Source organism: Corvus hawaiiensis, chromosome 28, assembly GCF_020740725.1.
Source record: "Corvus hawaiiensis isolate bCorHaw1 chromosome 28, bCorHaw1.pri.cur, whole genome shotgun sequence".
In the NCBI taxonomy this organism is placed as follows: domain Eukaryota; kingdom Metazoa; phylum Chordata; class Aves; order Passeriformes; family Corvidae; genus Corvus; species Corvus hawaiiensis.
Genome location: NC_063240.1, coordinates 2,089,360 through 2,101,340, shown reverse-complemented (window position 1 = coordinate 2,101,340; position 11,981 = coordinate 2,089,360). Strand labels below are relative to the sequence as shown.

The 11,981-nt window shown below is 44.9% G+C and overlaps 1 protein-coding gene across 8 annotated transcripts in view; it reads right to left on the bottom strand.

Moving 5' to 3' along the window:
* Positions 1-298: 298 nt before the first annotated feature.
* LOC125317840 (excitatory amino acid transporter 4-like) overlaps positions 299-11,981 on the bottom strand; it is a 38,825-nt gene continuing 27,142 nt past the window's right edge. For 6 of the 8 annotated variants that reach the window (XM_048287955.1, XM_048287954.1, XM_048287957.1 and 3 more), the window contains 6 exons: positions 11,547-11,589; positions 10,633-10,973; positions 8,205-8,438; positions 6,966-7,160; positions 6,407-6,541; positions 2,700-4,963 (listed from right to left, as the gene is read on the bottom strand). In XM_048287955.1, coding sequence (XP_048143912.1) covers positions 4,765-4,963; positions 6,407-6,541; positions 6,966-7,160; positions 8,205-8,438; positions 10,633-10,973; positions 11,547-11,589 — 1,147 coding nt within the window. In that variant the 3' untranslated portion in view covers positions 2,700-4,764. Of the gene's footprint in view, positions 1,970-2,644; positions 2,675-2,699; positions 4,964-6,406; positions 6,542-6,965; positions 7,161-8,204; positions 8,439-10,632; positions 10,974-11,546; positions 11,590-11,981 lie in introns of those variants that run through there. The other 2 variants (XM_048287962.1, XM_048287961.1) reach the window with 2 other exon arrangements.

The window sequence follows — 11,981 nt, the reverse complement described above, 5'->3', positions numbered from 1 at the left end:
TTCCACATAACCTTTTTTGGGGGTGGACTTTCCAGATGGAAGTATGTGCCTATGTGCTGTCTGCTGCAGATGAAGCAAACCTCATGTAGGTTTGTCAGTTTATGGACATATGCCAAAGATGGCATCAAAGAAGAAGCTTTAGGGAAAGGCCTTGTCAAAATCTGAGATTAGTATTTGACCCATGAGGTAGGCACACGGAGATAAGAAAGTATGATACATCATGCGCAAAGTAACGTCTCTGACTTTGGAAGGTCACAGTCCTGAGGAAAAATAATAGAAAAAACATAATGGAAAAGTATTGTGGAAAAAATTCCCTTTATTTTTCAAATATGGAAACTATCTGTATTAACACTGAAAATCACAGCATGAAGAAAAAGCCATCAGGAATTAACAGAGTCAAATTGCCCAAATGCCATGAACACGCTGTACAGTACTGATTTCCAGTTCTTCTTTGGGCAGAGCAGGAGGACATACAATTTCAGGTCAGTTTTCATGGGCAGCTCTGACTCCTCGAACAATGTGCATGTATCACATACATGAAGTGACATGTGGCCTAACTGAAAACCCATATTCTTCCCAGATTTTTCCCTCTCCAAATTAGTATTGAAGAGATGTGTCCTAATCCAAGAACTCCTTGTGTATTTATGCATAGAGATAGCTCTCTGTTTCATCCCCTTTGTAATCATTAGGAAGAGATCTGTTTGCAAATAGGAGAAACTTAGAAAGTTTCTGCAAGTAGAAGCAGCAGGACTGCAGTAAAGACTGCATAAGCTCCCAAATATCTGGTAATTTTAAAAGACAATGGAAAAAATTTAAAATACCTTTCAGTTATCCAGTTTTGAAGGCTGAGTTAGCACAAGGTCAGCACTGGATTTGGAAGGAGTACAAACACTTTAGTATTCTTGACTGAGCTCTGAAAGCTTGCCCCTTGCAGACAGATGCAGTGGGGATGGGGGTCTTTGGGATGTGTACAGACAAGGACAGTGGAGAATTTTCTCTATACATTGAGAAGTTCTCATTTCATCACCAGCAGGTACAAGTCAAAATTGGCATGCATTGAGCTCCTTTCTGGGAAATCTGTCTTTGGAAGACTCATTTCTGGAATGGAGTAGAACAGCCTCAGTTTTTTGTTTTAAGGATGGGGTTAAATGAGTAAATCAAGGTGGGCATTGAAATGAAATATGCAGCTTTATACACAATGAGACTGTAATATTGGCTTTCCTTCTTGGATTAGTAACAAAAAATTTGACTGTGTATACATATGCTTGCACACATGCACTCCTTTCATATATATGGGCATATATATATATGTAAGTATATGCAAATTTCTGACAATACTTTGATGTTCAGGTACTGTAAACAGATAATCCCAATCATAATCTGGTTAACGATATGGGTAAACATCAGAGCTAAAAGCTATCAAGTGAATTCTGAAATTCCCAAAGGAAGACTGGTTTGCATTGTTGGAAAATGAGGCCTCTACTTGTTTGTGCTCTGTTAATCTTGTGTGGAAAGCAGGAAATCACAAATGGCAAGGCTGGGTGTGTACTGCTTTGTGGGAACATCTGCAAACACGTGGATGCAATGGGGTATAAAGAGTCCCTTTTGTGATATGTGGACATGTCTGCTAACAGCAACTGAAAACAGGTTAGACTCCTGCTGACTTTAATAAAAGTATCATTAGGATCCTTCCAGATAGCTTTTAGAAATGATTGGGCTGGAAAGACCCTTTGCAATATCTCTAAGCCAGAAAGCACGTGCATATATTATAAAGCCAGAAGGGACCCTTATGACCATCTAGTATGACATTCTGTGTAACCCAAGCCATAGGACTTCCCAGAATTAATTCCCATTTGAGCTAGAATCCAATCCAGCAATCTTCTGATTCATCCTTCAGTTTGCCCTTTTTATACAGGAAGTCTCTTCAGGATTAGAATTCAATGTTTTCTTGAAAAGTTGGACAAGTAGTCTGGAAAAAAAAAAAAGAAAGAAAACCAAGAAGCAGTTCAATATGGACAAATTGAAATTACTGTACTTCAATAATAATAATCAACTGCACAAACACAGGCTGGGAAATTGCTCGATAGGCAGAAGTTCTGCTTAAAATGATGTAGGAATTATCGTGTATTACCACTGGAGTAGGGTCAATGCTATCATGCTGTTGTTAAAAAATAAAGCACTTCATTGGGTTCTATAAGCAGGTCTGTTCTTTATGAAGGTTTAGACTCATGTCAGCTGAGCGGTGTTATTGATAAGGTAGTGCTGTCTTAGCTCACTGTAGATACAAGCTAATGCAGTGTATCTTAAAACTCTTTGATTAAGATCCAGTCCTTAGATAGAGCCATCTCATCAAAGTAAGAGTCTAACCTCACTAAGAGTTAGGATAAGATGAACAGACTTGAGTTTGCTGTATGTATGCGTCAGGGACAGTTATCCTGATCAGCCGATGCACAGCATGCTAACAACCATGGTAACATGAGTACAAGGTCTAAATCTTAATGTACAGGAAATATTCTTTCCTCAGTGCTCAGTAATAATAAATCTTCAGTTGGATTGTTGTGTCAAATTTTAGTCATTCCACTTCAAGAAAGATGTGGAATAGCAAGGAGAAAGTCCAGAGGAGAGGAACATGAATGATTATTACCTGTGAGGGTATATACGGGATCTGTTTAGTCTAGAAAGGAGAAGAGCAGACATTATAAAGTATTCAAACATGATAAAAAAAGTGCTACAAAGAGGAGGATAATCATTCGTTATCCAGCTCACTTGCCTCCTGCTAGAGTAGATCTCTTGTCAAAATAAGCAACCTGCCTTCCACAGTCAGCAAACAACTTGCTGCCTTACAGTCTGGAGCCAGCCACTGCTAAACAGAACACACACTTCTAGTTACCCTGTTCTGCTACCAGTCTTACATGAAAGAGAGGCATTTGTGCATTTATCTCAGGTTCCCAATAATATGTCCAGCCCATAAAAATAGAATACTCTGCCTACAAGATGTGGAATGTGGCAGCATCAATATATAACCCTGAAGTTTCTGAACAACTAAAAAGAGCTTCAGGATCTGGCTTTGAACGTCTCAAGAAATGTGTTTGAGGAAGCTTTGTTAGTGCTGGGGAGGGCAGCATGGTGTGAAGTTGTGATTGGCAAAGTCAGCTCCAGCAATGCTTCTGAGGTCTTCTTTCCATCATGTGCACCTCTGAGTGTATGGCTGTGGCTAGGGATGAAAAACATCAGTGTGTAAAGCCAGGATAGAGCGGTGTCAGTGACATAGTGGGTTGTGAATAATGAGCAGACCTCAAGTGAAAGCTGCCCAGTTTAGATAGTTCCTTGGTGGAGCAGGAGGCTGCTCACTGCTGTTCCTGCTCTTAGCCATTGTCAAAAGCAGGACAGCTACACTGCAGCAGCCCCAACACTGTGGGTCATTAACATCTTCCTGGCTGAGTATGGACATTCATTTTCTGGATGTTCATGGACCTGGATGTTATGGAGCAAATCCTAGTAGTCCTGTTCACTGGTGTGAGAGATACCACCTGTATTCCTGGCCATGCCAAGGACGGGGGAGAGAGCATGGATGAAGCATGTCCCTACTTCTATCTTTAGCCCCTGAGATGTTATGGATGTAATTTGGGCTTATGTCCAAGTGCGTTAAACAGAAGCTGAATTCCATTTGGTAGGAACTGAAAAATATATCCTGAATTTTTAACTTTGGGGTCTGGCAAACTTGTGCAAGCGCTAAGAAGAGGTTTGGCTCTGCCCATAAAAGATAAGGAGCTGTAGAAAGACAGAGGTATTTGAAAGCACATTCTAGAGCAATGTGACTGAGGGGAAGTCACTTCTGAAAATAGGCACAGATGAGCACAGGAACCATTTTCTTCGGAATCTTGTGATGAGGAGTGAAACTGTTTCCTGAGCAAATCTGGCATGGCAGGGAGTCATTCCTGGCATGTATGTACCACTTGGCTGCTCATGTGGGCAAATTGTTCTAAACTTTGTGTTTCCCCTCCTGGTTTCAGCAGGAGGAGAAGAGCTTGCTAAAGAGAAATGAAGTTAACTGGGTTTTGGCAGAACTTGGTGGAGGAAAGAGCTGTTTCAAGACCAAATAATGGATATAATAATTTTTTTAGCTGTTTGCTTCTTTGACAATCCTTTAGGATTTTCCACTAATGAGAAGCCTATTGACCCCTATTGGTGCTACCAGCCATCTGTCCCTGTTGTATGATCCCACATTCCTTCAGGAGGTGGGTGACTCTAGTATCTGCAGCCAGACCGGTTGCCAGAGGAGCTCTCATGAAGCATCAAGTGCATATCTGTGCAAACACCAGGACTGTGAGCAAGGAGGTCAATGCTAAAAGCTTGTTTGGGTGAAGGTACTAACCAAGTGAAGACTTTGCAGCTGCATCTTGCAGGACAGAGTTATGGCAACATTTTGGTACCAGTCCACAGATGGTGGTGTTCCTGACTCACCTGGCTACTTCAGAAATAAAGGAGCTCCTAGTCCAGCTCCTTCACTGAGTCTTCTTTACTCAGTGTCTAACTATTGGGCCTCATAAAAATGACTAAATCAGGCTTTCTTTGCAGTTTAATTTTGTCCTCTTTAATGCCAGTCAGAGAGAAATGAGGGAAAAACAGGATTAGGGAAGACTGCATATGGCAGAGGCAATAGAAAAGTGAGTGTCTTGCACAGTGGGTCTTTGTCCTCCACTCTGGACTTCTGTTTCAAGTTTTGGCTTTTTACAGCATTAATCTCTGCTCTGCTGCCCGATTTCACAGTGCTGTCTCCCTTCTGGAGTGCCTGTGGGTGTGATTCTGTGGGCAAACCAGGTGAGAGAGCTGTTGTTTCTCCTCTATCCCAGAATTACCAAGTTCGCAGTCTTGCGCATCCAGCTCATGCCGGGAGAGATGCTCCACAATGCCAGCCCCCAGAGAATCCCCCAGGACATTGGTAGTTGTTCTAAGGCGGTCCCTGAAAAATCAGAGAGAAAAACAAAATACAGTTTCATAGTAGCAGCTAAGGGGGTGAAGATTATTTCAAGAAACATCTTCAGTGAAACTTTTCCCACTTTCTAAGAGTCACTCAACACTCAACTCAACTTCAACATTGACAGGAAAATGACTCCCAGAGAGCCTTCCTTGACTGACATCCTTGAGCTCAAGCTTCACATTCATTCCTGTTTTATTGCATTCCCAATTTCTTACTGAAAAGTTTGGGACTTGACACAAATCAAGAGGAAGGTTGCTCTGTTTCTATGTGGACACTGTCCTTTCCAAAGGCCTTGCTGCAGACTCAGATGGCCTCACCACATCTGTTTCACTTAAGTGGCATTTGGTTTTACAAAAAGTGCTGAAATTCTGGTGCAAACCTATGACAGCGCTGCTGTGGACTCAGATTTCCTCAGCATGAACGGCATGTGCTAAGACGAGGCACCCAATTCTTTGTGCAAAACAGCATATCTAAAAGCCCCTTTGCAATGAGATATTCTCCACAACTACAACAGTATGTCAGAGCTGTTGAAGCTGTCACCAGTCCAGCGCCCCATCAGGTCCTTCAGTAGTAACAACTGAAGTTACCACTGTTTCAATCAGCAGCATCTGATTGAAATAATCTACTCTTGAGTAAGCACAAGAAGTAATTTAGCATATTAGGAGGCAGGGCTCTTCCCAGCCAAGGCTGTTCTTATGCACAATCCACAGGAGAAGTGGAGGTGTTGGGCAAAACTGTTTCCAACTGGTCAGCCATGGCTGGGAGCAGATTTTGGTTGCTTTGGCTACAAACCAGCAATACAAGATACAGAAGAACAGAGGAAACACTGACAGTGTATCCATCTGTCAGGATTTTGGTGTTTGAGAAGACAGAGAGGTGGGACTGTGCACAAATGCATTCTTCAGTCTGGTTCCTAAGAGCACTCCTATAAAATCACTGGTCCCAAGTGATTTTATTTAAAAAGGAAAGAAAGCTGAAATGTAGCAGTGTGGCTGAGTAGCTGCACCCATCTAAACACTCTTCAACTTTGTACAGCCCAGTCTCATCCCTCTTTCAGTGTTTGGTAACCCAGAACTATCATTCTGTAGTGTGGATTTGCTTATTATTGGCACAACCTTTCCCTATGACTCTGCAGATAATTTCTGGGTTCATTTAAAGATAAAGAAAATGGAGGACATTCTGTTTGGTCATCAGGCTGATCAGCAAGCAACCTCTGATCCCTTGGGTCACTGAAGCACATGGCGAAAACTCCAGCATGGGCAGAGAGGGCTACTGTGCAAAGGTCTGATGGATAGAGGCATGTTTTAAGCTTAGTGGTACAGGCTACTGCGCCTGCTTTTAGCAGAGACATTGGGAATACAGGTGAGGTCTGTAAGCACTGGCAGGAGTGCACAGCAGTGCATGCCTGCTGAGCAAGGAACTTACAGAAACCAGTCCACAGCGATGATCAGTGTAATATCTTCAGTAGGCAGCCCCACTGATGTCAACACTATAACCATTGTCACCAGTCCTGCCTGGGGAATACCTGCGGCTCCGATGCTGGCTGCTGTGGCAGTGATGCTGGAGGGAACAGGAAAGCAGAGCTATCAGCAAAGGGAAGAAAAGAGGTGGTTGCATTTTCAGAAATGTCAGGAAGTAGCTCAAACTCATCGTCTTGGCAGCCTTTCTGCCCTGGTCACCAAGAAGGATTGTGGCACATGGGACATCAACACAATGCCAGGCTGCCCCTGCCAGACACCCCCTCATAACAGACCGCGCACCACAGCTTTTCCTAAGACCTGGACATGCAAAAGGGCTCAAGTGGAGCCTCAAAGACATGGTGTCCATATGTGCTTTGACACCTGGAGCTGTAGTACAACCCTTCTTTCCCATACTTTTGCATACTAATTGCATCTTCTGAGCAAAAGAGGAACCTGATCACACCTCAGATAAGCCAACAAAACTGAAACCCTTTCTGTAGTCCCAAAACTCTTTCAAAAGTCACCTTATTGTGATGATTTGCCCAAAGTCAAGTTCATAGTTGTTGACTTGTGCAATGAAGATGGCTGCAAGGGCCTCGTACAGAGCAGTGCCGTCCATGTTAATTGTGGCTCCCACAGGCAGTACAAACCTCGTGATGCGCCTGTCCACACCATTGTTTTCTTCCAGGCACCTGAAGGTTATGGGCAGAGTTGCTGAGCTGAAACAAATACAAAACCACATGAATTGCATGTGTGCTGACCTTGTAAGAAGGACTAAGCCTCTGCCTGGTTTATGACCTTACCCACCTGCTTTTTCACCCTGCCATGTGAGCCAGAGGCCAGAAGCTGCTAGGAGAAAGAACAGTCTAAACAAGGCTTCCTCAGATATGATGCACGCTGCAGTTGCACATTCAGACATGGCTTTCCTCAGGGGGTTGGGACAGGGGCTGTATAACCCTGAGGCTGATGATGCCGGTATAACACCAAAAGAAGGAGGATTCAGGGTACACAGGGCAGACCCTCAAGACCAGAACTCCTTTTTCTGCTATTAAAAAAACTTGAGCCCTTTCTCACCCCTCTCAGTCCATAAGACAAGAATGACATGTTTGAGAATATAGCTGGCAGAGAAAGCAAAGAACTGTTTCTGAAAGAGAACATGAACAGAAAAAAATGCTATGTGTTTTGGTATGAGAATGTATGTGGAAGAGCCTGTTATGTGCTTGCCAGGAAACGAATACAACAAGAAACATAGCACTCAGTGAAACAACAGTTACCTACCATCCCTTGCTTTGGCTGTGTGACATAGCAGTGTGAGTCATTGAACATACCAGGGTTGATGCCTTTGCCCATGTCTCTGTGAGGTTTAATGACAGCTGCATATAGTCTATGTGCCTGGGAGAGAGAGATGTGAAAATGTGTGCAAGTACACGTGTGTGAGAGGTATGTGCATGTGGAATAATGCTGTGATTCAGAAGGATTTGATATTTGTCCTGAGTTCAGCATTTCAGTGGTAAGCAAAATCACCCTCGTGTTTGGTCAGGAGGAATATGGGCCATTCAGTGATGGTCAGAGCTGGTCATGTGACTAGGGCTCCTGAGCAGGACAGTGGGAACCTTCCCACTCCCAAATGAGTTTGGCTGGTCCACTGCAAAAAGCCGCTAGTGCTAGAAATGGTGAGACCACAGTGCTGCATTGAGAGCAGTGAAGTGCTGAGGTGCGGTATCTACATCAACCCCAACCCCACTCCTACGCAGCCATCGTACCTGGAGGAGGTGCCCAGGGCTGTGATGAGAGCCTGCAGGAGCCCTGCAATGAATGCCCAGGGGTTTCGGTGAGTGACAATGAAGTAGAGCAGGGGCAGGATGCAAAGGGCGTGAATGAGGAGTCCAACGATGACAGTGAGCGTGTACATCCCCAGCTGGCCTCCCATCACTGCTAGGTCATCCATCTCCAGGATTTTGCCCGCAATTAAAAACATGATCCCAACTGGAGCATACCTGTGACAGAAATACAAGGCCGATGTTCAGGACTGGCTCCCACACTTTCACACCAGCTTTAACGCATGCTGTCTGGATAAATCCTCAATAAGCTAGCATACCATAAATGCTCATTGAGCCTAATCACTGGATGATACTGCTGGTTTCTTTTCTAGAAACCTGGAGAGAGCTGGGACTTGTTCATCCCATGGTCAAAAATCAGCTCTTGGTGCACACCTGGGGACCACAGCACTCTGTTGTGCACGCAGCTTGGGCACTGGTGGTTTCCTCCTCCTTTTGGGTTTTTTACATTTCTACAATACTCCTTGTAGAATTGATGAGGAAGGTTATGTAGAGAAACCTTCGGAGTCCCTTCCTTTCCTAACAGAGCTTGGGCTGAGAATGTGGTTTTTTTCCCCTGAGAGGCACAGGAAAGTACAGGAGAAACAGGGAATCAGGGAGTAAAGCAAGAACATCCTATAGGCTCTGGGATATCAGCCTTGCTGTCTTCAGATGCTCACATTTAAGGAATAAGAACATCTAGGGATTCCAGATCTGGTGTAACAAGGACTGGGCACACCAACACCTGTAAAAGCAGCCATGGCTTGTCTAAAACCCCATTTTGAGGTACTCTGCTATCTTTTCCATTCCTTGTGTCTTCTCCCCCCCCCCCCCCCCCCGCCCCAATAACAATGCAGCTGACAAGCAGCAGTGAGACTCCACAAAAAAGACATAAGACAGATATGGAGAGAATCATGGGCACTAATATAATAACCAGACCAAAGAAAATTCCAGCTCCATGGCCACACCTCTCAGGGCTGGGCCTCCGCAGCTCAAGAACTCACATGCAACTCATGCACAAGGCGCAGAGGTCCACATGCCAAACTCCAGCTTAGCCTGGGAGGTTTGGAAAAGTTTCAGGAAAGGATTTAATAAATATTTCATTTCCTCTGACCTTCCTATTAGAACACATCCTTGGCTGCAGCCAGTGACCAGATCTTCCCAGGAAAAACAAGCTCCTGGGAGATGGTCTGCAGATTGTGGCTACAGGAAGGCATGCACAGGCAGTCTCCCAAGTGTAACCAGTGTTCTATACTAAATACCCTGCCTTCCTTCATCTAAAGGGAGGTTTAAGGAGGGGTGTTGAAGGTCTCTGGAATAGTGTGCAGCTCTACTTGTTCCACTGTGCTCATGCTCTCCCTTCTGTGCCCTCAGGCAAGTCTTACCTCTTCTTAGGAAAGCAAAGCCCCAAGTTCTGGTTCAGACATGGAGTAAAAGATCCCAGGGGCTTGGGGCTTCCCAACATCTGCTATGAGCTCAGAGATATTCTTCCCCTTTGTGCCTTTTTCTGTAAGGCCTGTCCTGCTGTGCTCAGGATTTTGCTCTGAGATACAAGACTATGACTTACAAGACCAAGGAAAGAAAGCTGGAGTGATCCAAAATGGGAGAGGGTGTCGGGCTGACAGATTTCTTCCCTGTCAGACATTTGCATGTATTTTTCCAGACTTGCATCTGTCCTCTTTTGCAGGACCTGACAAAACTTTGACCCCTAACTGGGTAAAAAGCTTAAAATAACAAGATTTGGTAAAATTCTGCCTTCTAGATTAGACTTGTCTCAGCAATACCTTGTTTGTCTGGATCATGTGTCATAGGCAGCCTTACACAGAGAGCAGTGAGCAGCTGAGCTCCAGAGGCATCGGGATCTGGGAGACCTCAAACTGAAAGGCAGTAACTTTGAGCTGATCCTCTCAACCCAGCTCAGCTCTCAGAGCTATTGCATTACTGCATACCGCTGCCACCCTGAAAGCAGGAAGGTAGCAAGGGGTTACTGGGATTCATAGCTAAGTCAGACTCCTGGAACACAGCTGGAAGGAAAGCTTTTGGTGAGAAAGCCTCACACCCTACTCCTGTTGGTAAGGCTAAGAGATCTTCCACTCCAGCTCTCTGGTCTTCCAAGGATGTTTCCAGAAACCTCAAGAAAAGCAAGTCCTGGTGTACCTGATATTTCTAAGGTAAAAACAAAAAGAACAGGAAATGAAATGTGAACAAATATCCCATCCAGACTTTTCCCTCCAGCTTGATGGAGCCAAAGTAGAGCTGTGCCAATCTGCTTTTCCTGTCTTGTGCATGAAATCCTTAAAGCTACCCCACTTCTCATCATGTCAATGGAAACTGCACCTGCAGACCTCCTGCTCCAACCGGCCGTGCTCCTCACCAGATGATAATGGCCACCAGCCTCATGATGGCTTCGTTGAGGCAGTTAAAGAACTCCCGCAGGGCCCGTCCCTTCTGCTTCATGCTGCCGATCACCAAACCGAAGCACATGGAGAACACTACCAGCCCCAGCGCGTTCACCCCATTGGCTGAGCCCGGGATGGGAATGACTTCTTCAAAGGTCAGCACCTCGGAGATGGTTCCCAGGGCATGAGTGACGTTCTCCATGATGCTGGTGAAATTCTCAGGCACAGGGATCTGAGTGGTTGCCACACCTGCTGTGACATTGCTGCTGTGGAGGATGGTTCTGGTGAAGACCCTGGTGCTGTACTGCGTCTTGTACTGAAAAGACACAGATTATCAGATGCACCTACAGGTCCTAGTTCAGTTGCTCAGGACACATGCTAGGCTCTTACATCCCTTCTTAAAGAAAAGACAGTACTGCAAGTTGCTGTTGACCTGTGTGGGAAACTTGCTTTTGCCTGTTCTTAAGGTCCCCAGTGTAGTGCTTTCATCAGAAAGTTCAGAAAGTTCATAGAGGGGGAGGTCAAAAGCATCTCATGTTGCTAGGACTGAGATATTCTGGCTTCTCTGAGAACCCTTTGTGCTGCTTCTAAGGGCACTAGCACTGCAGAAGAGACAGCTTCTTGGAGACTCTGCTCCATATCACTGCCAGGCCAAGCCTGCTACCTGAGATCATGCAAACCCTTCCTGCCTCTGTGGGATGGGATGGAGGTTGAAGCTCCCATCTACAGACAGTTTGAAAAGCTTGCATGGGGGATGCTATAATACAGACTAACATCTGCAGTGCTTCCTGCAGAAGTCAGACCTAGGGAATAAAGTACTATTCCATCCCTCAGAGAAGTAGATAGGACCACGGTCGAGGGCACAGGGCACAAAGATGAGATTTCATACCTGTTTGAAGCAGGCTTCTACCAGGTTGGGCGGGAACATATTCCTGCAGTAGATAAAACATGGAAAGAGTTATTGTCCTGTTGAACTAGGAAGAAAACATGGGCTTCCTGGCCAACTTCTTTGTCCTGGGGCAGTGTCTGAGGTCACAGCTTTCACAATGTCCACTCAAGCCCTTTTTGATCTGACTGACAGAAGAAGGGAATACACTGATGTGGACCTAGCACCTCTTGCATCTTGTCAGACTCCCACTGCATGTTTTCAGACTCCAGAAGTTTATTCAGGTGTGTGGAAAGAGATGACACACATACCGTCCTCGTATGTAGTTACGTTGTAAAACCATCAGCAAACCCAACCAAACCTTGAAACAATATATTACAACTGTTTAATACACTGCCTTGCTCTCAGTCTCACCTCTACAGCTGTCATTTGAGCTCT